The 26,317-nt window shown below is 66.3% G+C and overlaps 2 protein-coding genes across 3 annotated transcripts; both read left to right on the plus strand.

Annotated features, from left to right (window-relative positions):
- Positions 1–281: 281 nt before the first annotated feature.
- Positions 282–3,805, plus strand: MSRB1 (methionine sulfoxide reductase B1). The gene is given in 4 exon segments (NM_001199820.1): positions 282–347; positions 1,362–1,510; positions 1,990–2,104; positions 3,217–3,805. Coding segments are annotated over 4 exon segments (351 nt in total). The 5' UTR covers positions 282–292; the 3' UTR covers positions 3,249–3,805.
- A 7,648-nt stretch (positions 3,806–11,453) lies between these two features.
- Positions 11,454–20,406, plus strand: HS3ST6 (heparan sulfate-glucosamine 3-sulfotransferase 6). 2 transcript variants are annotated; one of them, XM_051830259.2, is made up of 2 exons: positions 11,454–13,474; positions 17,421–20,406. In XM_051830259.2, exons 1-2 carry the CDS (start codon positions 13,092–13,094, stop codon positions 18,034–18,036), a joined length of 999 nt encoding a protein of 332 aa, XP_051686219.2. In that variant the 5' UTR covers positions 11,454–13,091; the 3' UTR covers positions 18,037–20,406. The 2 variants fall into 2 exon arrangements, with proteins under 2 accessions (XP_051686219.2, XP_051686218.2); XM_051830258.2 differs by having other exon boundaries at positions 11,464–13,504.
- Positions 20,407–26,317: the final 5,911 nt, after the last annotated feature.

Below are 26,317 nucleotides of genomic sequence, written 5' to 3' on the forward strand. Positions count from 1 at the left end.
AGCCACCAGTGGGCGGGGCTGGCTGAGAAGACGGGACAGGACTGCTTCCCGGAAAGGGGCGGAGCCTCCAGGAGGCGGAAGCCAGAACCCTCCTGCTGGGGAGGGCGGGACCCGCGGGGAGGGGCGTGGTCTCTGCACTGATTGGTCAGCCTAGGGGGCGGGGAGCTCGGGGTCGGAGGTCGAGGAGCGATTGGTCCTCAGGAGGGGCGGGGCGGCGGGGCGGGCTCCGAACGGGTCTGGTGGGCGGCCTGGGGTCGCAGGGGGCAGTGAGCGAGCAGCGGCCGGCGGCGCCATGTCGTTCTGCAGCTTCTTCGGCGGCGAGGTTTTCCAGAACCACTTCCAGCCAGGTTCGGCCTGCAGCCCCGTGCCGGGGGCCCGCGAGCGCGTGGAGCCGGGGCCGGCGTCCTGGGGGAAGTGGCTGCCCCAGGGGGACACCGTGCGGCTGCCGGGGGTCCGGAGGGGCGCTACGGGACGGCGTGCCCGGGCTGCTTCCGGCGCGGGGCCGCCCCTTAGCGGGTCCGGCGTGTGCGGGACTCGTGTGCGGGACTCGAGTGACCCAGCGGGGAGCGTCCGGCTCGTGTCCGCCGTGCCCGCTCGGGGCCGGGTCATCCTAGCCGATGACCTTCGCCCGTAGCGCCTGGGTGGTTTGGGGCATGGCCCGAGTCCTCTTGAGGGCTGGGCTCGCCTGATGTGGACTAATTTGGTAGAAATATGTCGAGGGGCGAGACTGGCCTGGGCCTGCCTGAGGTGGTGTCTGGGGAGTGTCAGCTGTCCAGCTGTCCGGGGCGGCTGGGCTGTGAGACACAGGCTGCTGGGCACCGCCCTCCCCTGAGACCCTTGCGGGTCCCCGGTCATCCTCAGGCGGCTCTGCCCAGTGTGAAAGTCCGCTCGCACTTGCCCGCGGCAGCCGCTGGCTCCCGTCCACCCCCGCCGGCCTGTTTCTGAGTCCCTGAAGAAGCCGTCCGGGTGGTGGGTGAGGGCTGACACTGCTCCTGGCGGTTCCTGTTCCGAGTTCTTCCCCCGCAGGGCCCTCGGGAAGGGTGGGGCCCTCGGTGTCCTCCTCAGCTGCCCGGCTTCCTGCCTGGCTGCACACCTCCCGGGGTATTGAGGCCAGGCACCGAGACGGGTGTGAAGGTGGTTCCGGCCCCACACCTCTGCCGGGTGGGAGCCCGGCGCTGTCTCTCCCTGCAGGGCCCCTGCGGCCGTGTGAAGGTGGCTCCCGGTCCCACACCTCCGCCAGGCTCTCGGCCCCGCACCTCCGCCGGTGGGAGCCCGGCGCTGTCTCTCCCTGCAGGGCCTGGGGAGGGGAGCAGGCAGCCCCGTGTGCTGCTGACACCCCTGCTCCTGCCTCCCCCGCCCAGGCATCTACATTTGCACCAAATGCGGCTACGAGCTGTTCTCCAGCCGCTCCAAGTACGCACACTCGTCGCCGTGGCCAGCGTTCACCGAGACCATCCATGCTGATAGCGTCGCCAAGCAGCCGGAGCACAACCGGCCCGGAGCCCTGAAGGTGGGTGCTGCCCAGGCCTCTGGCCTCAGCCAGGGGAGCTGCCACCCCGGATTGTTTTCATGCGTTTGAAAGGCAGAGCAACAGAAAGAGAGAGAGAGAGAGATCTTCCACGTACTGGTTCACTCCCTAGATGCCCCCAACAGCCAGGGTTGGGCCAGGCCGAAGCCAGGAGTCCTGCATGGGCGCAGGGCCATGGACGTGGGTCATCGTCTGCTGCTTTCCCAGCCGGCACGAGGGGCTGGGTCAGAGCAGAGCAGCCAGGGTTCTGACTGACACCGAGATGGGATGTGGTGTCGCAAGCGTGGCTTAACCGCCGTGCCACAGTGCCGGCCCCTCCCCCAGCTCTGGGGAGCAGGACAGACTCCTCGCCTGCATAGACTCCTCTCCCGCTCCCCGTCGGCCTGGGGGAGGAACCGCGAGCCTGGGGCGGTGGCTGTCTCCTGGGCCAGAGCTCACGTGGCTGTCCACGGTCTTCCCAGGTGTCTTGCGGGAAGTGTGGTCACGGGCTGGGCCATGAGTTCCTGAATGACGGCCCCAAGCCCGGGCAGTCCCGGTTCTGAATATTCAGCAGCTCGCTGAAATTCATCCCTAAAGGTAAGCTCGGGTTCTGCGGCTGAGGGCCGGCCCCCGTGCAGGGTCTGGGATGGGGAGCCGCGCTCACCACTCACCCAGTGGTGTAGGGGGCACCGAATCTCTGTCCAGGACTTGCTCAGGACACCCCGAAAGGCTGCTGCAAGGCAGGGTCAGGGGCTTCCCCGGTCCCAAAGAGAGACGTCTGAGGGAGGCTGTGGCAGAGGGTACTTATTTGTGAGGCAGAGTTACAGACAGAGAGAGGTCTTCCACCCCCTGGTTCACTCCCCAAAGACCACAACAGCTCAAGCCAGGAGCCAGGAGCCTCTTCTGGGTCTCTCCTGTGGGTGCAGGGGTCCGAGCACCTGGGCCATCTTCTGCTGCCTTCCCAGACCACAGTAGAGAGCTGGATGAGAAGTGGAACAGCTGGGACTTGAACCGGTGCCCAGATGGAATGCTGGTGTTGCAGGCAGAGGCCTAGCCTACTAGGCCACGGCGCTGGCCCGGCAGAGGGGTGGGCAGAGGCTGAGGACCTGGACTGTGAGGCCCCATCTTCCGCTGGTGACCGTGGCGAGGACTCACACGGCGCCTCACGCCGGCCCGTGTCCCGGCAGCACCGGGCAGTGCTCCCATCTCAGAGCAGTGCTGGGGCGCTGCTGGCCCTCGTGAGCTCTCTTGGTGCTGGGCCCCCTCTCAGGCTGCCCTCAGCCTCCCCACGCCCTGCTCCAGCCCCAGTTCCTGCCCTGCTGTTCCCAGGACCATGGAGGCTTTGTCCTGCATCCCCAGTGCTCACTGCCTGTGGGCTCTAAGGGCCTGGCGCATGGCCCATTCTGTTCTCTGTAGAACTCAGGCATCAAGCCCAGCGCACAGACCCCTGGGAGCTGGCCATCAGGGCAGGCACAGGCTGGGTGGTGACCGGCTCGCTCCCTGCTCCCTCTAGGGTGGGCACAGGCTGGGTGGTGACTGGCTCGCTCCCTGCTCCCTCCAGGGCGGGCACAGGCTGGGTGGTGACCGGCTCTCTCCCTGCTCCCTCCAGGGCGGGCACAGGCTGGGTGGTGACCGGCTCTCTCCCTGCTCCCTCCAGGGCGGGCACAGGCTGGGTGGTGACCGGCTCGCTCCCTGCCCCTCTCTTTCAGGCGAGGACTCTTCTGTCTCCCAGGGACACTAGGCAGGCCGCCCATGCTCACCCCCATGGCCCGTTCCTGTCTGCTGGGCCCAGCTGACAACTGTCCTGGCTGTGGGGGCCCAGCCGTCCTAGCCACGTGGTCAGGAGGCGAGCGCGGCTGAGCTCATCTTTGAAGCTGCCCCACCGTCTCCGTGGCCTGCCGTCCACTCCCTGTGTGTCTGGGCTCACCCCGGAGGGGCCCGTTCCCAGCTGGGCTTTGGGCTTTGCCAGAGCTCCTGCCTATCACCCCCAGATTGGCCCCCGCCCCGGTCACTGCATGACCCGCTCTGGCTAAACCCTTCCAGGGCAGCCAGGGTGGTGATGGTCTGTGACCTGCGGCGGGCAGGCCCTCGCACCCTCCGCCTCTCGTCTCGCACCTGCGCGGTTCAGCCGGCCTCACCTGGGCTGAGCAAAGCCTTGACTGCACCGCTGGGGTGCGCGTTCCCAGGGTGCGGCGACTGTGATGGTGCGAATGCCGTGTGGAGTAACCGGGTGGAAGTGAATAAAGTGGTGCGGCGGGGTGGCCGGAGGCGCTGTCCGGGCGTGGCGTGCTTCCCTTAGTTCTGCGAAGGTGGAGTCCTGTTGAGCTCACTGCTGGGGATGTGGCCATCCTGTGTCCTGTGTCCTGTGTGCGCAGGACACCCGGGGCCTGTCCTCAGGGCCTCGCGGCGTGGCTGGGAGCCGTGGGCACCTGCACAGAGCAGCGGCACTGGTGTGTGACGAGGGGCTGCCCTCGGCAGTGACACGGCGGCTGTGGGCACAGCGTGTGCCGCCTCCCTGGGTCCTGGAGGAGCAGCTGTGGCCGCACTCTCGGCACACCTGGGCCGATTCCAGGCAGTGCACGGTGCACCTCGGCAAGCTTGTGGGAAGTGTTTCATGGAAAAACTGTATGGATTCGAAACTTTCGTACCAAAATTTACCTTTTTATTCCAATATCCATGAACTTTTTCTTTTCTAAGATTTATTTATTTGAAGGATCTACAGAAAGAGGTCTTCCATCTGCTGGTCCACTCCCCAGGTGGCTGCAGTGGCCAGGGATGAGCCAAGCCAGAGCCAGGAGCTTCCTCTGGGTCTCCCGCGTGGCTGCTGCCCAAACAGCTGGACCATCTTGGGCCGCTTTTCCCAGGCCACAGCGGGGAGCTGGGCACAAACCGGGGCGCACGTGGGATGCTGGGGTCACAGGCAGTGGCTTAGCCTGCGGCACCACGCACCGCCCCCCTACTTTTTTTTTCTTCTTAAGACTTACTTGTTTGAAAGGCAGAGTTAGAGAGAGAGAGAGAGAGAGTTAGAGAGAGAGAGAGAGTTAGAGAGAGAGAGATCGGCATCGACCTTGCATCCGCTGGTTCACTCCCCAAGCGACTGCAGGATCCAGGGCCGGGCCAGGCCGAAGCCAGGAGCCGGGAGCTCCATCCAGTCCACCATGTGGGCGTCAGGGCCCAGGTGTGCAAGCCTTCACCTGCGGCCTCTCGGAGTGTCAGCAGGAGGTGGGCAGAGGCAGAGTCAGGGCGCCGCGGCTGGCAGCTTAACCCAGGTCACAGTGGCTCGTCTCTTGGGGGTCAGAAATTAAAGGGGGTGGGGGTGGGCATTCGGTCTAGCGGTTACGATGCCATGCGGGACACCTGAATCCTGGGTTGGAGTGCCTGGCTTTGAGCTCTGGCGCCTTGAGTAGCTCACAGAATCCAGGCAGACAGTGTACTCACCACTGCCGATTTATCCAGAGGCTGAACCCTAACCCTAAGCCCTGACCCTCTCCCTTCCCCAGGGAGGCTCTGCCGGGGAGAGGAACCCTCTGTGGAGCTGTGGTGGGCAGGTGGACGCTGGGGCGCTAGCCTGGGGCTGTCTCCCAGGGGCCCGCCCGTGGCCATTTCCCCAGGGACTCAGCAGAGGACACGCCCCTGCCTGGGGGAGGGGTGGACCTGCAGGTACAAGAGGAGGACAGCCGGAGTCCCAGCAGCTCTGCTCTGCACCCCAGACCCCGCCCACCACGCCCTTTCCCCTCCTCAGGCCTCGGTGCTCATTCTGACTTGGAGTTGGTGGCCTTGGCTGCCTCCAGCTCGCTGGGCGACCCTGACCAGAACGCTGCCCCCCTCTGCAGCCGGTCCCCCCTGGGATGTGAGCAGAGAGGAGCCCTCCTGCAGGACAGGCAGGGGGCACCCAGGTGCACGAATTCTGCAGGTCAGATCCCACGCTCCAAGCTGTGCCGGCCACTGGGCCGTGGGTGCAGGGGAGGGTGTGCAGGGCTGGAGGGAGAGGGGCAGGTGGGGAGCAGACAGCATGAGACAGCAGCGAGCGGCCGTGTGGAGGAGCCCCACTCAGGAGGGCTCCCTGTGCTTACACCAACCCCACCAGGCCCTGGGTGTGGCAGCCTCAGGGGCCAGGACCCACGGCACCTGCTGCAGGTGCACCCTGATTCCCACTCCCACCTCGCCCTCACCACCTCTCTTCCACACCCAAAGCTGGCCACCAGTTGCAGAGGAGCCCGGCTTGTGGGCTGCCCCAGGCCCTGGGGGTCCATCAGCTTTCAGCACCGCCCCAGCCCAGCCTGCGATCTGCCTCTTACGCTCTCCCTAAGCGGCCGGCAGCGGCCGAGAGCCAGCCCAGAGCAGGCGAGCAGTGGCTGGGCACTCTGTGTTCAGGGGCGTCACCTCCGCCAGCCTGGACACCAGCCTCTGGGGGTAGGAGGGGACACTCAGGGGCCATGCCCTGCCCTGGTGGTCTATCATCCATGGCTTCAGCCCCCACTTGCGGCTGGGCCAGTTGCTGGCGGGCCCCACAGCGGCTACAGGGGGCTTCTGATGGGGTCAGAACAGCCGGCTCAGGTCGTCTGCCCTGCTGTCCCCTTTCCCTTTCTTCCCCACCCCCAGCAAGAGGCAGTGGCTCTGGGGAGGCCGCAGACCACCCTGTGAGCACAGCCTGCTGGCAGCCGGCACATGGAGCCGGCATGTGGCCAGTGGGAATGCCCAGACTCCAGGGCTGGCTTCGACCTTGGCCTTGGCACACTTCTCCCAGCACTGCGGGCTTCTTCCTGGTCCACTGTGTCCCTGGACTTGGCCCAAGAGCAGACTGGCCTCCTGCACGCTGGGCTGATGTGTCCAGGCAGCACCCCCGGGCTCAGAGCTGCAGTTGGGCGCACTGGTGGATCAGTAGGCAGGGCTGGGACGGTGAGACGGGCGGAAGCTGCCTGCACCCCAGGTGCCCCGTGCTCCTTTGCACATCTTTGTGGCAGGAGTGGGTGACTGGGCTGGGGCGGTCCAGTGGGCAGCTGGGAAGATGGGAGTGAGCCTAGGTCACGTTGGAGCCTGGAGCTGGGAGGCTGTGGGCAGGGCCTGGCTGGGGGAGGGGGCGGTATTTCCAGCTTTAGGCCCCCACGCCCCACCCCTCCTGCTGGGTGACCACCACCTCCCTCCGGCCACTCCTGGGGAGCCTGGCCCCTCCTCTCCCGCCTGTGCCCTCTGCCTTGCACGGGCAGGGCAGGTGTTCCGGTAGCTGGCAGGCCCGAGGCCCGGCGGCGTGGTCACCCGTGTGAGGTGGAACATGGAAGAAACGTGCCCTGCCAGCGGCCTGGCGCCTGGCCCAGGGGAGCCGGCAGCAAATGTTCGCAGAACGCATGTGGACTGAAAATGCTCTGGACTTTGGCCTGAGCGACAAGTGCCGGGAGCACAGTGACCCCGGGGGAAGCGTGCCTGACGGTGGGGGGAGGCGGCCGGGAGGGTCAGCGAGGGGCGCTGCCGGCCCAGAGCGCCGGGACCTCCTTCCCAGCCCCCGGCCCTGGCTCAGCCTACCGGCAGGGGTGCGGGCGATAACCAGTGCGCAGGCGCCTGGGGTGGGGGGGCCCGAAGGCGGTGCTGCAGTTCCCCGAGGCGCCGCCGGGGGCGCTGCGGGGGCGGGTTGGACCGGAGCTCCCGGCTGGGTGCCCGCCCGCCCGGGGGCCGCGAGGGATCAGCGCGGGCGTGCCTCGGCCTCACAGCGCGCATCACGCCAGTGCCAGAGTCGCAGCAGGGTTCCCTGATGGGTGGGGACCGGCTCTGGGCTTCACGAGGTGACCGAAGCCGCGGGAGCAGCCGAGGCTGGAGGCACCTGGATCCGGACAGAGCTGGGGGTGGGCGTGGGTGGAGGCTCCAGGGCAGTGGGGTGGGGCCCCTCCCTGCTGGGCGCTGGCTCTAGGTGCCTGAGGGTGCACCTGCGGGACCCCTCTCCCTGCTCCTAGCCGGTCGCCCCTACCAGGGTCACCTTTCCCATCGGCAGGCCTGGAGCTCTGGCTGGGGGCTCCCACGGTTCTTGTGTTCTGCGGCTGGGCCCAGCTCCGTTTGCTGCCTGGAGGCAGGGCCACAGCCTCCCAGAGGCCAGCCTAGAGGGGTGTCGATGGAGTTGGCCGGTCTGTCTTCCTCGTCCCCTCTCCCTGTGTGTCCCCATACCTGTGGCTGCGCCCCTCCGCACTGCAGGGGCACGGGGGTTTCCACGTCCTTTCCCACTATGGCAGGCGGAAGAGCCCCACACTCCGCGGAGGACACGGGACCTCAGGAGCCTGCCGGCGGATGCTGTGCGGGTGTGCCTGGGCACGGATGGGGAATCTCCCTACGCACCAAAGTGGGGGCCAGGGAGCCCGTTCCGGAGCAAGCCCAGCCTACACAAGGGCAGGACCTCCGTGGAGGGTCCCACTCCAGCCCCTCACTCCCCACCCCTGCACTCAGCCCAAACCACAGCACCTTGCGCAACTGCCCTTCCCCCACCTGGCCCCCCCCAGCCCCTCCTAGACTTCAGGACCCAGGCCACCCCCTTGTCCCGGGGACGATGACTCATCCTGGCAGCCCTGCCCTGCCCCTTGATGCGCCCCCATCCACACACCAGCGGCTCCCGGGCTCAGACCGGAGATCCTGATGCAAAGGGGCGTCTGGCAGCGGCCCCCAGGGGGCCCTGGCTCCAGTCGCCAGCTCCCCCCTCTCTGCTGCTCCACCTCCTGCAGTGCAGCCTGCAAAGTCCTGTTTGGAGACCAGAGAAGACGAGGCAGGAAGCCAGGGCAGGACCACAGCCCACGACCAGTCTACAGGGAGACAGACACTGGGGGCCCCCACCCCAGCAGCCTCCCCTCCCAGTCACCGGAGCCCCCTCCTCAACTCTTCCCCGGGCCTCTTGCCCCTCCCTGGTGGCCAGGGCCAGAGCAGGGTGATGGGTGGTCCTGCGGTCCCTGCATCTGCGCCCCCGACTCCTGCAGGGGTCCTGAGACCACGCAGACACTGACCTGTGCACAGCCCTGGGGTCTGCAGAGAGGCCTGCTCCTTGTTGCTGGGGGACAGACTGCAGCCCCGCGGTGCACAGGGATCATCTCCAGGGCCTGGGGGGTCCCTGTGGTGCCCGGGGGCCAGGCGTGGCTATGAACCTGGAGGAGTGGGGCGGGGCGAGGCAGGGGTGTCTCCTAAGCCAAGGCAGGCCCACCTTGGGGACACAGGCTACTCTTGCCGGCCCTCCCGCAGCAGAGGTGGGTCTGCCAGTCGAGAGCCTGGCTGCATCGCTGGGCTCTGAGCTGGGTCAGGCTGGAGCCCAGGGACGGCGCCCAGAGCCCAGTTAGGAGTCTTTGGAGAAGCAGGTGTACCCTGGCCGCTGATCTCTCCAGGACACCTGTGGGAGTGGACTGTGGGTGGCCCGGGGGGTCTCCTGCAGGAGAGGGGCCTGGCTCCTGGGAGCCCCCGGCAGCCCCCCAACCCTTGCCCGTCAGTGTCACCTGCAGCCCAGGTTCCAGCCCTGGGGTGGGCGCAGCGGCGGGACACCCCTTGTGCTGTGGTCACTGTGACACGTCCTCTGCCTTCTGATCGTAACCTTCATGGAGCGCTCAGGAGCCGGGCATTCAGGGTGGGGGCTGCTAGCCCTGCCCCACCCCAGCGGCCACCGGGTTCCTCCCCCACCAGCCTGACAGACAACAGCAGACTCTGGGGGTGGGGGTGAGGGGAGGTCTCTCTTAGGGGCCCCTTCCCTGGAAGGAGCCACAGCCTTTGTGTGTTGGGCCAAATCCAGCAACCGAAGTGGGAAAACCCCACACAAATCAAGCTGGGCCTGCCCTGGCCACGGCCCCTCCCCACCGCTCCCTTTGCAGGCTGTGGGAAAGGTCTGGGGGGTGAGGGTGTGGTCTGAGGTGGGCAGCTCCTGGAGCCCCCCGTGACCCCCCCAGGAGGAACCAGCCACCAGTGTCACCCGTCACTCCCCAGAGGGCGGCAGCTGTGTGCGTGTCTGCCCCTGCTGCTGTGGGGGCCCCAGGCTGGACGCCCACCCTGGGGAGGGAGCAGGCTGGGAAAGAGGCAGAGTGGTGTGGCACTCAGGCCTGCAGCCACAGAAGGGGCCAAGACTGGCCCGCCCACTGCTATTCGGGAGTTCATGGGTAGGTGGAGACAGATGCCAATCAAAACCACGCACAGAGAACCAAGTAGTCTGAAGGGTGGGGCCTGGTTGTGGTCCATGGGGCCAGGCTGGGCCTCCTCCTCGTACCTGGTGCCCCACTGGTGCCCCCGTCCCCTCCTGCTTTGGCCCATGGAGTTGTCTCCCCAGGGGTGTGTTTACCTGGCCAGGCAGCCCCTGCTGCTCAGCCCATGGCCCCCCACCCATTCCCTCCTCCCAGTCCCCTCTCCGAGCCTCATGATGCACCTGCTGGCTGAGCTGAGGTGGACACAAGGACCACTGCCTGCCCGTCCCACCCAGACTGGGGTCCAGATCAGCTTGGGCTGTGTGTGACTTGCAGCTCAGGCCCCTGGGGGGATCCTGTGGCCAGAAGGAACCCACTGGGGCCTGTGTGGCTCAGGGAGGGAGGTCCACAGGGAGAAGCTGGCAGGGGGCTGGAGTGGAGAGGAGGGGGCAGCCCTGTGTGTGGGCAGCAGAGTTTCTGACATCACCAGATCCAGGCTCAGAGCGACTCTTCCCACGGGGCCAGCAGCAAGTTCCCGGACAACCCAGCCACAGCACTCCCAGTTCTCCCAAGAGAAAGAAACCAAACACACGTCCACGCGTGCGCAGCGGCAGCGCCGACGTGGGGATGGCCTGATGGTCTGCAGCCGGCAAGTAGCAAAACGTGGTCTCTTCTCGCCAAAGGACGTTGTATGGGCCGAGCGGTTGAGCCCTGGGTCCCGACGCCCTGTTCCCATGAGGTGGCGGGCATGGCCCTGAGCCCTGGGTCCCGACGCCCTGTTCCCATGAGGTGGCGGGCATGGCCCTGAGCCCTGGGTCCCGACGCCCTGTTCCCATGAGGTGGCGGGCATGGGCCTGAGCCCTGGGTCCCGACGCCCTGTTCCCATGAGGTGGCGGGCATGGGCCTGAGCCCTGGGTCCCGACGCCCTGTTCCCATGAGGTGGCGGGCATGGGCCTGAGCCCTGGGTCCCGACGCCCTGTTCCCATCAGGTGGCGGGCATGGGCCTGAGCCCTGGGTCCCGACGCCCTGTTCCCATCAGGTGGCGGGCATGGGCCTGAGCCCTGGGTCCCGACGCCCTGTTCCCATCAGGTGGCGGGCATGGGCCTGAGCCCTGGGTCCCGACGCCCTGTTCCCATCAGGTGGCGGGCATGGGCCTGAGCCCTGCCTGGCTCCCAGTCCTGGCCACCGGGGATTGTGGGCTGACTTCTCAGCTGCAGCCTCTGTGGGCATCAGGGAGGGAAGCGGTACAGGGGAGCAAGCTCTCTCCGCTGTCCGCCTGACGGCCGCCTCTCACGTCCGTGAAAAACAAATACAAATAAAAACAAAGGCGGCGTCGACACCTGCTCCAGCGCAGACGAGCTGGAACACATGGGCAAAGGGACAGGTGGCTGCACAAGCCCTGGAGATGTCCAGGGACCGGGGGAGGGGCCGCGGGCAGTGGGTGATGAAATGTGCTGGGGCTGCTTGTGGATGAGTGCACACCGTTGTGTGTGGTGAACATACTGCAAACCGCAGTTTGAGCTGCTGGGCTGGAGGTATGTGAAGTACAACTCCGGGAAGCTGTTCCAAGAACAGCTTCTTGTTCCAGAACCAGCCGTGGGGGCTCCAGTCCACACAGAGCGGGCTGGGGGCTCAGGGGTGGCCGGCGTCCAAGCCTCCTGGCCCAGCCCCCTCCCCACCCAGAGCACGGCCTGAGCCCCGCCCCCCCCCCCCCAAGCGCCCTGCTGCTGAGCCTGCACCTGGACGTTGCCGCCTCGCCTGCCCACCGCCTCCAGAAAGCCCTCCCGGCCCCTCCCCGACTCCTGTCTGTCCACTGGCTGGCGCGTACCCAATGCCTCCTGCGTGCCGGGTCCTGTGTTAGGTGTGGGAACACCTGTGTAAGCCAACAGCCCCAATGCTGCCATCCCGATTCGCACCCACCCCTCACCCTAGAGCCAGGTGGTGGGAGAGGGGAGGGGCAAGCCCCCAAGCTCTCCAAGCAGACCCCCGATCCTTGGACCCCGCTCCTCCTTGGTGTTCGGCTGTTCTCTGCCAATTCCTCCCGCAACGTTTTCCCCGCCTTCGGCTGGTGAGGGGACTGAGCAAAAGTCTGCCAGCAGGGGGCGCAGCAGGACAAGGGCCAGCAGGTGGAGGGGCCTGAGCGGTAGCCCTGAGGCTGGTGCTGCCGGGTGGGGCTGTGCAGCTCTGAGAACCAGCCCGGCTGGAACCAATCCTGCTTTAAGCCAGACCAGAACTTCCTGCGACTCGGTGAGCACCAGCATGCTCACCACACACTGCTGGGCGTACACCTCACCTCGGGGCTCCTGGCCGAGGCTTGTCCTGACCAGCGGGTGCAGCCCTAGCCTGGTGGGCCTCACCCCAGTGGCCCCAGGTGGTGCTCGCTGTCGGGGCTGCCCCTGAGCGGGAGCTCTGACAATGTTTCCAGTCATGGGTGCCCTCTGTCCCACCGGCAGCCCAGGTGGCTGGGACCCGTCCAGATGCCCGGGGCAGAGCCCAGGGCGGAGGCTGGGAAGGCTGGGCAGGGTCCTCTCTAGGCCCCGGGCGGCGCCAGCTTCACCCCCAGGGAGCGCCTTGCCCCCTGGCTCCCTGCCTTCCTAGCAGGCTGTGCAGGGCAGGCAGGGGCAGCGTTGGAGCTGGGACCTGGGGTCGGGGGGCCTGATCGGGACCCTGCTCCTTCTCCCCCTCCAGCAGAGCCTCCAGGGTTTTCACACCCGGCGTGGGGGCGGCTTCGCCATCTTCCCATACAGGGCGGTGACCCCTGTCAAACCACCAGGTGGGCCAGGCGGGGCCGACAGAGCAGCCCCCCAAAGGTTCTGGAGGCTCGGGTCTGAGTTCAGCTCACCCCGGGGCGTCCCTGGCCTCTTCCGCCGCCAGAACTAGCCCCCTCTAGCCCTGACGATTGGTTTGGCCGCCTCGTTCCCCGCTGCAGACCCCCACTCCGTTCTGGGAAACCTTCCGTGCCCCAGGCTTCCGACCTGGCTCTATCCCCGCTCCGCGAACCAGGCCCGCGAGTGCACGCACTTCTTTGGTCCACCGGGCCCAGCGACCGGGCTGGGCTCCGCCCGCGCACCTGCAGTGCTGGTTCCGGAGGGGTCGCACCGGCAGGTGCGGTGAGGGCGGTCGTGGGGCCCATGCGCAGCCCTGTCACTGCCCCACATCGCCCCCGCACGGGGCTGAAGACCCCCGAACCCAGCGCGCCCGAACCAGGGTCTCCCGGCAGCTGTAGGCAGATTCGAATGGTACCCGCGGCTTCCCGCGTGTCCCAGGCGGGGCCGCAACCCGGGAAGGGGCGGAACGTCTAGGTCCCGCCCACGTCCCCGCCCCGCGCCCCAGTCCGAACGTTCGGACCCCGGGAGCGGAGTAGGAGCCGGGCGCTGGCGACCTGAGCACCGCGCGGGCCGGGATGCGCGCCCGCCTGCGGTCCCCGCTCCCGGCCCTGCGCGCCGTGCGACCCCATGGCAGGTAGCGGCGGCCTAGGCGACGGGGCCGGCGTCGGCCAGGGCGCGGGGGCCGGGCCCGGGCCAGCGCTGCGGGCACCCCGCGGGCCGCTGGTGCTCTGCGCGCTGTTACTCGGCGCCTACTGCCTCTGCGCCCTCCCGGGCCGCTGTCCTCCGGCCGCCCGCGCTCCCGCACCGGCTCCCGCGCCCTCCGAGACGCCCCTCGCCACCCGCCGCCCCGGCGCGCTCGGCTTGCCTAGCGCCAGAGGCCCGGGACGCCGGCGCTTCCCACAGGCGCTCATCGTGGGCGTGAAGAAGGGCGGCACGCGCGCCCTGCTGGAGTTCCTGCGGCTGCACCCCGACGTCCGCGCCCTGGGCTCCGAGCCCCACTTCTTCGACAGGTGCTACGAGCGCGGCCTCGCCTGGTACCGGTGAGCGCCCGCACAGCCCGGCCCGACCGCCCTGTCCGCCCTGCGCACGCTCTGGGTGCCGGCCGGGGAGGGCGTGGTGCGCGCGGGGTCTCACTGGGCACCTAGCTTGCGAGGGCCCCAGGCTTGACCTCTGGGCGGGGCCCTGGGAGGCGGGTGATGCCTGGAGCGGGGCTTCCTTTGGGAAGCTTTGGCAAAGCGCGCTAGGTTAGGATTGCGGAATGGCTCCGCCGGAAGTGGTTCAACCCGCGCAGGTTGGTGGGAGCCTTGACGCTGGTCCCCGAGTCCTGCCCGCCGGACCACCAGCCTGTTACCTTGGGATGGTCCTGGGCTTCCCTGCAGCTGCTCCAAAGTGTCCTCCTTCCCTCCCCAAGACCTCCCCCCACCCCCACCCCCAGCTCCTGGGAGTCTGGGAGGTCTCAGTGGACCGGAAGGGCTGCCCGTAGGTGAGTGCCCAGAAGTGGGGCTGGCTCCTGCGCCTCTCCCCCGTGGGCTGGGCGAATGGTGGGCTGTGGGAGTACTGGGCTGGCTGAAGCAGCCTGTCCTGGTGTCTGGCCCTGAGGCTCTGTCCTCTGCCTCCTCCAGCTGACCCCATGCCAGGGACGGTGTCCTGTCCCTTCCTGCAGGGCAGTGAGGGCCGCGACCCTCCCACCCCAAGCTGGCTGCAACCCTAAGCTAGAGCTGGGCCCCTGGTGAGCTAATGGGGCATGGGGGACCCGGACTCAGACCGCAGGGACCCCAGTTTCTCGGGGCCAGATTCACCCCCTACTCCCACTTGTTAGATTTGGAGGGCAGGGAGGGGCAAGGGACTGGGGGTCTAGGTCCTGAGACCCCAGGAGTTGGTGCTGTGAAGTGAGGGGCCGAGTCCACCCTTGCGTCTCCCAGCTCGGGGCCCAGGGAGACCACTGGCCATTCTGCTCAGAGAGGGGAGGGTGAGCAGAGACGAGAAGGGGCCGGGCCCCCAGCTTTGGTGAGGAGTCGGGGGCAGATCTGCACTGGCCTGAGGAGCTGCAGGGAGGCTGGGACCTGCTTCGCCCTCAGAGGGTTCCCAGAGGGTCCAGCGTATGCAGGCATGCCCAGGCCTACCCTGGACATGAGCAGAGTCCAGCTGCCAGGCATCTGTGTGTGGCCACTTGCCCGATATGTACTAACGTTCCTGGGCCTGTGGTGCCCGATCGTCCCATCAACCAATCACAGCTGTGCCCGGGCCTCTGAAAATGCGCACGCTGCCTCAGCCCCCCCCCCCCCCCAGGCAGCGCCGTGTGTCCTCACCACTGGGCTGAGCCTCCTGGCCTGCAGGGCCCTGCGCCGGGCTGGACGCTGGGGGACGGAGGCAGAGGAGCAGCAGCCGGTGCCCTCTGTGGAGTGTTCCCAGGACGCTGTTCTACTGGGCCGCACTGACTTCCTCTGGGCGGAGGCCAGGGTTGACCTCGGCCAAGCCTGTGCCCTCCCCTGGCCTCTGTCGGTGCACTGGTCAGGATTTGGGGGCCCTGGGCCTGGAGACTGCGGCTCCTGAGGACCCTCAGACTTCAGCATTGGTTCACCCATTCATTGAGCGCCTTCTGGGTTTTTGTTTGTTTTGAGATCTATTTATTTCAAAGGCAGAGCGAGGGAGAGACGGAGACAGTGAGATCTGCCATTTGCTGGCCCACTCCCCAGCTGGCTGGCTGCAGTGGCCAGGACTGGGAACTCCCTCCGGTGGCAGGGACTGGAGCGGTTGGGCTCCTTCCCCAGGTGCAGGGTAGCCGGATGGGGGCGGAGTGGCCGGGAGTCTGACTGACGTGGGAGCTGAGCCGCAGCACTGTTTGCCAGGGTCTCAACCCCGGGGTCTCAGGCCGGGAGGGGCCCATTTGGGGGTGGGGGTGATACTTTAACCATGATATTTTGGAAGGGTACCAGGAGGTGAGGAGGGGTGCAGGAGAGGGAACCCCTTTATTTCCTGGAAGCAAGAGCAGCAGATGCGGGGAACAGGGTCTGCCCATGCAGGGGGAGGGGCCCAGGCTCCTGCGGCTGGGGTGGTGACTCCCGGCTCCCGGCACTCTGAAACCAGGAGAACCACACCCAGCTCTGCTGGGTGGGGCCCAGGCCAGGTGTGGGGTGCAAGGGACAAGGAGACAGAACAGGGGAGTGGCCGGGGGCCAGATGGGAGCCAGGAGGGGCTACAGTGTAGGGGTGAGCGTCCTGTCCCCCTCATCTCCCTGCGTGTCTGCAGCTCCCCCCAGCGCCAGTCCCCACTGCCTGTACCAGGGCTGGGACAGGCGGGGAGGAACCACCCAGGAGCTCGCTCTCGGAGCGGCCTGTGGCAGCCGTGGGCCCAGGGTCCCGCCCCCTCCTCCCCTGCAAGGTGCCCTCTGCTCCTCTGCCTTCCCCAGAGAGAAGGCGCTGGGTCTCCTAGCAGGAGCGCAGGGGCTGGGGGTGCTCAGAACCGGGGTCCAGTGTGGGAAAGGAAGGCTACCTCCTTCCCTGTGAGGGCAGAGGGGACGGCTGGTGCCCCTGACCAGACCTGGGGTCCCACTCCCAACACCCATGCCAGCCTCTGTGGGTCCCAGCACTGAGGTCCAGTCAGGGGCTCCCCTAATCGTGCCTGCCTGTCTGGGGAGGGGCCCTGGGCTGGCCCTGTGGGTCTGTGAATTCAGCCCCCACCCCACCCCACGGTGCTGTCCCCAGGTGGGTTCCCAGGGCATGGAGGGCAGGGGGTGTGGAGGAGAAGCTAAACAGAGCCCCTTCCCGGTGGGCTGGGAGGGGCAGAAGTGCCCACCCTCAGGAGACCCTGGTGCCTCTGACGGGGCCTCAGGGTGCCTGCCTGTCCCTCTGTCACCAGGAAGGAGGAAGCAGATCTGTCCCTGTCGGCTTTGTGGACCAGCTCTGCACAGGGCTTTGTTCATGTGCTGGGGAGACGCACACACCACCCACCCAGGGAGCCTGGCACCCCCAGCCTCCCTCCCATCCCGCTGCCAGGGCCCCGAGCTGAGTGTCCAGCACCGGGCATCTGGGCCAGGCTGCCCCGAGTTTCCTCGGGGGTCTGAGCGGGGAGAGGAGACAGAGGCCCTGCCTGCCAGGGGCTGGAGTCTGGGGGCCACTCTGGCCAGCAGAATCCAGGAATTTGCCCCAGGAGTCACCTCCTGAGTGCAGGCAGGACCGGGCAGGGCTGGGCATGGCTGGGCACAGACATCCGTCCCCACCTGGCACAGTCCCCATGGTCCCTGCCTCCGCTGACCCAGTTCCCAGACCTCCCTGGAGCTGTTTGCTCAGCTGCCCCGCCCCGCCCTGCCCCACCCAGCCTCACCCAGCATCACCGGGCGGGAGGTGCTGCCTCGGAGCGCAATGGGGTGCCTGGGCCTGCCCTACTGGGAGCTCAGGTTGTGGGCATGCAGCTGCGGTCAGTCCAGTCCCCCTGGTCCCTGGCATGGGGGTCAGTGCTCCTCTCCTGTGTCAGGACAGGGCCTCAGGCTGGGCACAGCGGCGTCAATAACTTGTGTTGAGTGGGCCAGGTCGATGGGAATCAGCAGGGATGCAGCTTGGGCTGGGAGAGGGAGGGGAGGGAGGCTGACCCTTTGCTGGGCACTTGTCGATAGCTGGGCGCCCTCGGCTGCAGAGTGACGGGGGGACCATGAGTGTTTCTGGCTCAGAGGCCATGGGGCTGGCCTCGGGGTGAGAGAGCGAGGACGGGGCTGGGCGCCAGGTAGCTCCCCAGGGGGTGGGTCTGGTGGGTGGGGGACAGAGACCGTGGAGACGCCAATGGCTGTGAGGGGCGCCTCGCCTGGCCCCTGAGACCATCACTCTGCTCTCCCTAGAGCAGCCCCGAGCCAGGGCCGCCTGGTGGTCGGCTCCCCTGCAGGCCCCCACAGGCTGGGCCCCTTGCACCCTGCCTGAGCGGGGGAGGGGTCTCTGAGGCCGCCCCTCCCGGGTCGTCCTCCAGGAGCCTGATGCCGCGTACCCTGGACGGGCAGGTCACCATGGAGAAGACCCCCAGCTACTTCGTGACTCGCGAGGCCCCCCGCCGCATCCTCGGCATGTCACCGGACACCAAGCTGATTGTGGTGGTGAGGAACCCTGTGACCCGGGCCATCTCTGACTACGCCCAGATGCTGTCCAAGACCCCAGGCCTGCCCAGCTTCCGCGCCCTGGTCTTCCGCCACGGCCTGGGCCCCGTGGACACGGCCTGGAGCGCCGTGCGCATCGGCCTCTACGCCCAGCACCTGGACAACTGGCTGCGTTACTTCCCGCTGTCCCGCTTCCTGTTTGTCAGCGGCGAGCGCCTGGTCAGCGACCCGGCCGGGGAGGTGGGCCGCGTGCAGGACTTCCTGGGCCTCCGGCGGGTCGTCACGGACAAGCACTTCTACTTCAACGCCACCAAGGGCTTCCCCTGTCTCCAGACAGCCCAGGGGAACAGCCGCCCGCGCTGCCTGGGCAGATCCAAGGGCCGGCCCCACCCCCGGGTGCCGGAGGCCGTAGTCCGGCGGCTGCAGGACTTCTACCGGCCCTTCAATCGCAGGTTCTACCAGATGACCGGCCACGACTTCGGCTGGGACTGAACGGAGCCCGGCCAGCCCTGCCCCTGGCACTTCTGTGGGCACCTGCCGGGTGCAGAGAGGCACCGTGCTTATGGAATAAAGCTGGGACCCAGTCCCTCGGCTTGGCCTTGAGGGCAGAAGGTGTGGCCGCCCTGACTGGGGCACATCTCCTCCCAGACCCATCCCTCCTGCGCCCTCAGGGGCTGCCCACAGCTGAGCCCTCCTCTCCGCCCTGGGAGGCCCCGGGCTGCCCTGTGCTGTGGGGCAGGACTACCGCTGGGTCTGTTCATCTCGGGGCCCAGTGCACGCTCCTTCCTGCAAGCCCCATGGGCGACTGGGGCGGATGTGGGGTGCATGCAAGCAGATCCAGTGCAGCCTGGCCTGCCCAGCCAGCCCCGCCCACACCAAGTTCTGCCGCATTCACCCTGCACCGCCCCCTGCTCCAGGGCTGGAAGGCCTGCCCAGCTGCAGCCCAGCTGCCTGTTGGTAACCCAGGCCGGGCAACTGGCTCCAGTGCCCCCCACCCCTCCCGGGGGAATGTGAGGCCCGGCCTCGGTGCCCCTCCTCCCCCGCCTCGGTAATGACTCTCACCTGCTCCTGGCCTCGTACTGTCTGCCGGGTGCCCACCAGCTGCCCCGACAAGGCCCTCAGAGCCTGCGTGGGCCCAGGCCTGGGGCGCCAGGGCTGCCCAGGGCCTAATGTGGTCTCCATGGCCCGGGCTGCTCCTGGGCTCTCTCGGCCTGGCCTTGGCCCTGATGTGACCTTTGTCCCTCTGAGCCCCTTGGAGCCACTCTCCATCCTGGGATCCAGGAACACAGACAGCGAGGGAGCCCTTGGGGCTGCTTTTCTGAGCCCACCGGGTGGCCGCCAGTCTCCTCTGGATGCCCTGGGCACGGGGCTGGAGGCGGGGCCCAGGGCTCAGAGAGCAGACCCTGGAAGCGACAGCGGAGGGGGCGCCCTGGTGTCTCCGGCTCTCCGGCAGTGGAAGCTTGGCCCGAGCGGCCGTGCGTGGTGCAGGCCGTCCAGCCGAGGGCAGATGCGGTGGGTCCTGCAGCTGCTGTGGGGGTGGGGCTCCCCGGCAGAGCCATGGCCTTCCATTTAACCCCAGACTGCTTCCCCGGCAGAGCCATGGCCTTCCATTTAACCCCAGATTGCTTCCCCGGCTGCCCCGTGGGTTTCCCATGGCGGGATGTTCCAGATGGGGAGAGACGTGCTGATTCAATTACCTTCTTCCTGTCTGCGCCTGGGACCCCTTTCCTGCCACTCCTACCCCAGTCAGGCTGGGAGGGGTCTGCAGGGGGGTGCTGCTTCCCAGGGAGGGGCTGGCGCTGGACCCGCCCCCCTCCTTGGGGCCACCCCCCGCCCCGTGCTGCCAGCGGCTGTCCTGCCCCTGCAAACCTGGAGGATTGAAGACCGACTCCCGGCAGCCCGTGGACACGGAAGCGCAGGTGCAGCCTGGTCCATCCCTACAGCACAGACGACCCGGCAGGGAAGCCATGATGTCTGACACCTGCTGCCGTGCTGATGAGCCCCGAAAACAGGGCGCTAAGGGAGGCCCGGCCTTGCACCCCAGAACCAGCGAGTGTGTAGACGGAAGCAAGCGGCGGTCGCCCGGGGCTGGGGCTGGGGGTCCCGGGGAGGACTGCTCAGTGGCTACAGGCGCTCCTTTTGGGGGCAAGAGAATGTTCTGGCATTGCAGAGGTGGGGTTTGCACAACATTGTGAGTGCGCTAAACGCTACAGGAACGTCCACCCTAAAATGGGTGACTTTGTGTGAATTCCAACATGGTTTTATTTCTTATTTTTACAGATTTATGTTATTCATTTGAAAGGCGGAGTTACGGGGCGGGAGAGAGAGAGAGAGAAATCTTCCATCGATGTTTCACTCCCCAGATGGCCACAATGACCAGGGCAGGGCCAGGCTGAAGCCAGGAGCCAGGAGCTTCTTCCCGGTCTCCCACGTGGGTGCAGGACCCTGGGGGTTGGGCCATCCTCCTCTGCTTTCCCAGCCACATTAGCAGGGAGCTCTATCGGAAGTGGAGTGGCCGGGACCCAAGCCAGTGCCCACATGGGACGGTGCGGTCCGTCGTGGGAGCCTCTGTTGGGTCTCGGGTGGCGTGAAGGCTCCTTCGAGGAAGGCAGGTGACTGTCACACGGTGCGGGGGCATCCAGGGAGCCTCTCCTGCGAGGGGTGAGGGGCAGCTCCACCCAGAGTCCAGCTGCGCAGGTGGGGGCTGGGAGCAGGATCCGTTCCCGGCCTGAGGGTCTCCGAGGGTGGCTCCTTCGGTTCCTGCCCCAGCCGCGCCTCCTCACCTGCTCCATCAGCCCCCCGGCTCAACCTCCGAGGGCAGTGTCTGCAGGTCCCCAGCTCACACTTCCACTTCTCCAGTGGCCCTGGTGTCGCTCCCCCTCTTCGTGGAGGAACGACACAGGACCCTGCGCTGTTCTTTCGTCTGCTCGGCCCTCCCCGGGTTTGCTGCTGGTTCTTCCCGGGTTGGCTACTATCCCTTCCACCTCCGTGGAAGGGCAGTTCCCCCTGGCCACATTCCCCACTTCCGCAGGGGAGCGGCACACCGCCGGCCGGCTCTTCTCGGGGGCTGCACAGGTGTTCCTTCAGCTAGATGTTCCCCTTAGATGTTCCTCGTGCATGCCGTCTCTCTCCTCCTTTATAGTCCTCCTCCGCCAATCCCAACCCGGCTGCCCACACGCCGAGTACGCTGCTCTCCTCCAATCAGTAGCAGGTCCTACAGTTTATTGGCTGAACTGGAGGCAGCTGTGCGGAAGCTGTTTTCTCCTCTCCCAGCGCCATATAGTGGGAGAGCAGATGCATAGAATAAGTCTTAATTCCAGTAACTTAGTCTAGTCCGAGTTGCTCCCCACACCCTGGGCCCCCCGGAGGCTCAGCCCCGCCTGCCGGCTCTGCCCCAGTTCCCCGGCCTGCACTCAGCTGGGCAGATGCACCTTGCTTGCCTCTCCTCTCTGGGGCCACTGTCCCCAGCTGTCTGATGTCACAGCCAGTGCTTGGAAGCCACTGGGTTTTGCATGTTCTGTCTCCTTCAGGCGAAGGGGGTGTCTAGTTCTCGTTACTCCCTCTTTGCCCAAAGCACAGATTTTTTTTTTTTTTTTAAGATTTATTTGTGTATTTGAAAGTCAGAGTTAGGCATCCTTCATCTGCTATGTCACTCCTCAAATGGCTGCAACAGCTAGTGCTGGGCCAGGCCGAAGCCAGGAGCTTCACTGGGTCTCCTGCCTGGGTGCAGGGACCAGTTACTTGGGCCATCTTGCTCCGCCTTCCCAGGCACATTAGCAGGAGCTGGATTGGAAATGGAGCAGCTGGGACGTGAACCAGCGCCCATATTCGATGGCTGCTATGCACAGTGCCATCCCCCACCGCGCAGACTTTTATGTTAGAGAAAAATATGTGATTGTGTTGTGCTTTTAAATTGTAATGTTGGGGGCCGGCGCCGTGGCTCACTAGGCTAATCCTCCGCCTAGCGGCACCGGCACACCGGGTTCTAGTCCCGGTCGGGGCGCCGGATTCTGTCCCGGTTGCCCCTCTTCCAGGCCAGCCCTCTGCTGTGGCCAGGGAGTGCAGTGGAGGATGGCCCAGGTGCTTGGGCCCTGCACCCCATGGGAGGCCAGGAAAAGCACCTGGCTCCTGGCTCCTGCCATCGGATCAGCGCGGTGCGCCGGCCGCAGCGCGCTGGCCGCGGCGGCCATTAGAGGGTGAACCAACGGCAAAGGAAGACCTTTCTCTCTGTCTCTCTCTCTCACTGTCCACTCTGCCTGTCAAAAAAAAAAAAATTGTAATGTTGGGGTCGGCACTGTGGCATAGCAGGTAAAGCCACTGTCTGCAGTGCCGGCATCCCACATGGGCGCCGGCTCGAGACCCAGCTGCTCCACTTCCTATCCAGCTCTCTGCTGTGGCCTGGGAAAGCAGGAGAAGATGGCCTGGGTCCTTGGGCCCTGCACCTGCGTGGGAGACCTGGAGGAAGCTCCTGGCTCCTGGCTTCGGATCAGTGCAGCTCTGGCCGTTGCGGCCATCTGGGGAGTAAACCAGCAGATGGGAGACTCTCTCTCTCTCTCTCTCTCTCTCTCTCTGTATGCCTTTGCCTCTGCCTCTCTGTAACTCTGCCTTTCAGATAAATAATTAAATCTTTAAAAAATTGCAATGTTAATTTTTAATCTGAGAGACAGAGACAGCTGCCCGTCCGCTGGTTCCCTCCCACAAGCCTGCCGTGGCCAGGGCTGAACTGATGCTGAGTCTGGGAGCAGGGGACGCCATCCAGGTCTCCCACACGGGTGGCAGGAACTCAGTGCCCAAAGTTACCTGCTGCCCCCAGAGTGAATTAGTGGGAAGCTGAAGTTAGAAGCCAAAGGCAGGTGTGAACCCAGCACTCTGTGAGCAGCACCGCCTCGGGCTGGGCCTTTGGTCCAGTAACTAAGCCCCAGGTGCGATGCCCACAGCCCATGTCGGAAGGCCTGGGTCTGAGCCCTAGCTACACCCCCCACGTGGTGGCTCAAGCAGTTAGGCCAGCAGCAAGGGGAGCGCTGAGGCCAGAGCCAGGCCTCCCAGGGAGGTGAGCAGGGCAGGGAGGTGGCGTGCGACAGGGGCAACCCTGGCTATCGGCCCTGGCCCGGGGTGACTGCTGTGCGCATTAGGTGAGATGGCTCGGAGGAGGTGCTGGGTGGCGGGGTGGGGGGTGGGGTCTCTAAGTAGCAGGTACCAGGCAGACAGACCCAGAGCCTCGGAAAACGCGCCTGGATGCCAGTGGGGCTGTTCTCTTCAGACGCCAGCCCGCGCCTCACCCCGGGGCACTCATCACGGACACACACCGTGCTCAGGCTGGTTCCGGGAACCAGGCTGCCGGGTCGCTGGCCGGGCATGTCCTGGGCACCCCAGCTCTGAGACCCCCCACCCTGGCAGAGGCCGTGAGTCCAGAAACGGCTGGAAGGATGAGATGGGGGCAAGCTGGCCTGAGGCCAGGTACTGGGGTCCTTGGACAGGTGCCAAGGTGGGCTGTGGGCAGGGCCTGGGGCCAGCAGCGAGACTGGATGGACAGCAGCCCACTGGGGCCAGGGGTGTCTCGGGGCGTCCTGTCCCCGAGCGTGGGGCCTCCCTCTTGAGAAACGAGGCGGCTCTAACCGCCCTCAGCAACAGGTCCTCCTCTGGGTTCCGGGTGGAATTCCTTTCATACTGCTTAATCCAAGCCACATTGCGCGCCCGTCTCGGCGGAAGGTCGTCAGTCAGCTAACGCAAAGCTGCTGCCGCGAGGATTCCAGACGCAAGCTTGCAGGGCAGCCCCAGGCCCTGCGCTCCCCGCGCCCTCGCCCCTCCCACGGCCAGACCTCAGCCCGCATCTGCCAGTATCACCTGTCCGGAGCTGGTTGGGAAGGGATCCTCGTGTGGGGGCTCTCGTGCGGTTGGGGTGCACACGGCCCGGGAGAAAACGAGGCTCAGGGTGAGGACCAGAGGCCAGGCACAGACGAGGCTGAGCCGCTAAGCTCGGGCCCTTGGCCCTCAGGGAGGGCGCCATGCGCTGGGCATGGGGTGTGTGTGGTGGTCGCACTGCCACTGCTAACCCGGTGTCCAGGGGGCTCGGTGCAGTGCCGGCATCTGGCGAATGCGCCACACTGTTCATGGGCCAGGGGGCTGTGCGGTCACCTGCACCTCCCAGGTGGGTAAGCTGAGGCTGAGGAGAGCACGTGTCCCCCGTAGCAGCCCTGACTCCCATCCTCATTGCCCTCTGTGGCGTGGGGGTCTGTGGTGGAGGAGGGGCAGAGGGTGGCCCCCGGGGCAGGCGTGGGAGGCAGAATTCTTTTTTTTTTTTCTCTTGAGAGGTCTTCCATTGCTGGTTCACCCCCCAGGTGGCTCCAACAGCCAGAGCTGGGCCAGACTGTTGTCTAGGCCTCCCATATGGGTGCAGCGGCCCAAGTTCTTGGGCCATCCTCCGCCACTTCCCCGGGCCACAGCAGGGAGCTGGACACAAGCTAGTGCCCATGTAGGATGGCAGCGTCACAGGCGGTGGCTTGACCAGCTGTGCCACAGTGCTGGCCCCCAGCAGTGGAGGCAAGGTGGGATCTCCTGCAGTGGAGTTTAGAATGTCCTAGACAGGGGGGGTTGCCTGGTGTTGTGATTGTGTGAAATGCCACCGAATTGTTCTCTGTGAACGTTATGTGAGGCAGAGGGTGGACAGCTACCTGGTGGTCAGTCGGGGGAGCCACGTGGAGAGGAACCAAGAGCAGCAGTGGTCCTCGGCCAACAACCAGCAAGAGACCAGGGACCCTAGCAGCAAACACGCAAGGAAATGAATTTGGCCACAACACATGGGCCTGGGGGCAGACCCCAGCCCTGCGAGGTCGCCTGGGGAGACCCTCTGTGGAGGGCCCTGCTCCGTCGTGCCGGGCTCCCGGGCACAGACCATGAGGTCGCTCTAAGCGGCGAAATCTGCCGTGATTTGTTACCCAGCTGCAGAAACCATCGTGAGCCAGCCAGGGGGAATGTTCTGGAAGGGGCGGGCAGGGCTCCGACACGGCTTTTGTGCATCAGCGTCCGGACAGTGAGATGTGGAGAAGACTCCGGAAGCTCCACTCTTCACAGCAGCGGTTTCCACGCACGGGCCCACGGGGGTGGGCAGCTGTCCCAGCTCACCTGCCCCTCCCTGCCTCCCCAAAAGACCAGGAAGGCTGGCGCCTCTCCAGGCGAGGCCCAGTGGGCTTGGTCTGGTTTGTATTAAATATTGTAAGCTCAGTATTAATTCCTGCCAGAAGCAAACGTTTAGTCCTTGTCCTGTTAGAAACACAAGCGCTCCAAGACGCAAGTCCGAGATCCTGCAGGGCCCCCGTCCATGTGGCGGGGCGTGTGGTCAGCGGCCAGGTCGGCAGGCCGTGCGTGAGCTGCAGTGAGGAGCTCCAGGCCTCCTGCAGTGCCCTGGGGTCCACCCTGGTCGGGGGCTGTGCTGCCGCCTGGTGTGGGGGGAACCCGGGTCCCATGAGCTGCCCGATGTGACTCAAGCAGACCCCTCTCTTCAAGGCCCTGGTTCTCTGAGGGGGCCTCTCCCCCCAGCTCTGTCCATGAGTGCAGCTGGACGCTGCGGCCTGGTCCAGGCAGTCGGGACAGGAGGTCGGGGGAGCCGACCGCCCTCAGGGTCTGTGGAGTGTTGCGTGGTGCCCCAAATCCCTGCGCACCCAGAACTTGACCTAATGTGGGGATGGGGTCTTTGCAGATGCAGTGACTTAAGGCTCTAGGGGGGGCGCATACCCAGTGTCGGGCTCCCTGGGAAGATAAGTGGAGATTTGAGAGGGCAGGGGAGGGTGTGTGAGAAGGTGTAGAGCCTGGAGCCCCCAGCCCTCCCTGGAACCCGCAGCGGGAGCAGGGCCTCCGTGACCTCAGGCAGGTGGGGGCCACCCCTCTGTGGCTCTAGGTCCCCAGGTGAGTGGGGCTTTGTGACAGCAGGCCGGGGAGGCCAAGGGGAGGCAGAGAATGGGCGTCTGCACCCCACGTGGGTCCTGGATGGGGACACAGCCTGGGGCTCCCAGGGAGGCCGCCGGCCACGTGACACAGCTCAGAGCTGGAGGGTGGGGTGGCGCTTCCTGCAGTCCCTCCCACTCCCTGTAGCTCCCACGCAGGCCCTCAAAGCAGCCTCAACGTGTCTGAGCCCAGCACCGTGTCCTGGGGTCCGAGAGGGTCTGTGTCTTTGCTTGGTGAGTCGCCAGCAGGCTCTGCTCCTGGGGCTGTCGGGCTGAGGTCCCCACTTCCGTGCAGGTATGGCTGAGGGTGTTCCCGGTTTCTAGAAGCATCCAGGAGTCCTCGGCTTACAGGCCCTTCCCGCATCTTCAAGGCCGCCTCTCTCACCTGCCAATCTCTCCGGCCCTCTTCTGCCCCCACCTCTCTCCCCAAGCGCAGCAGGGGCTCCGCATGATTCCATCGGACCCTCTGGCGGCTCCTGGATGCCCTCCTCGCGGGAGCCTTAACCTCAGTCACCTGCACGCGATCAAGCCCCTCCGTGCCTGAGGAGCCCACCTGTAGGCGGGTCCAGAGATTGGGGCGTGGGCATCTTGGGGGCCTCAGACCACACAGCAGCAGCCCCGGGATCTGCCTCTGCTTGCAGGCCTGTGATGAGGGCGCCCCTGACCAGGGCTGGGGGCCCACATCGACTGCTCCACCTCTGCCGGCCCTGTTTGCCCCACCGGGCTCTCCCCGTGCAGGTGAAAGCCCACACCTGCTGCCGGGTTACCTGGTCGCATCACACCCACCTGAAGGCCCCGGAGCCCTCCCAGCTCTGGGGTCTGGCAGGTGCGCT

Source organism: Oryctolagus cuniculus, chromosome 19 (assembly GCF_964237555.1).
Source record: "Oryctolagus cuniculus chromosome 19, mOryCun1.1, whole genome shotgun sequence".
Classification (NCBI taxonomy): domain Eukaryota; kingdom Metazoa; phylum Chordata; class Mammalia; order Lagomorpha; family Leporidae; genus Oryctolagus; species Oryctolagus cuniculus.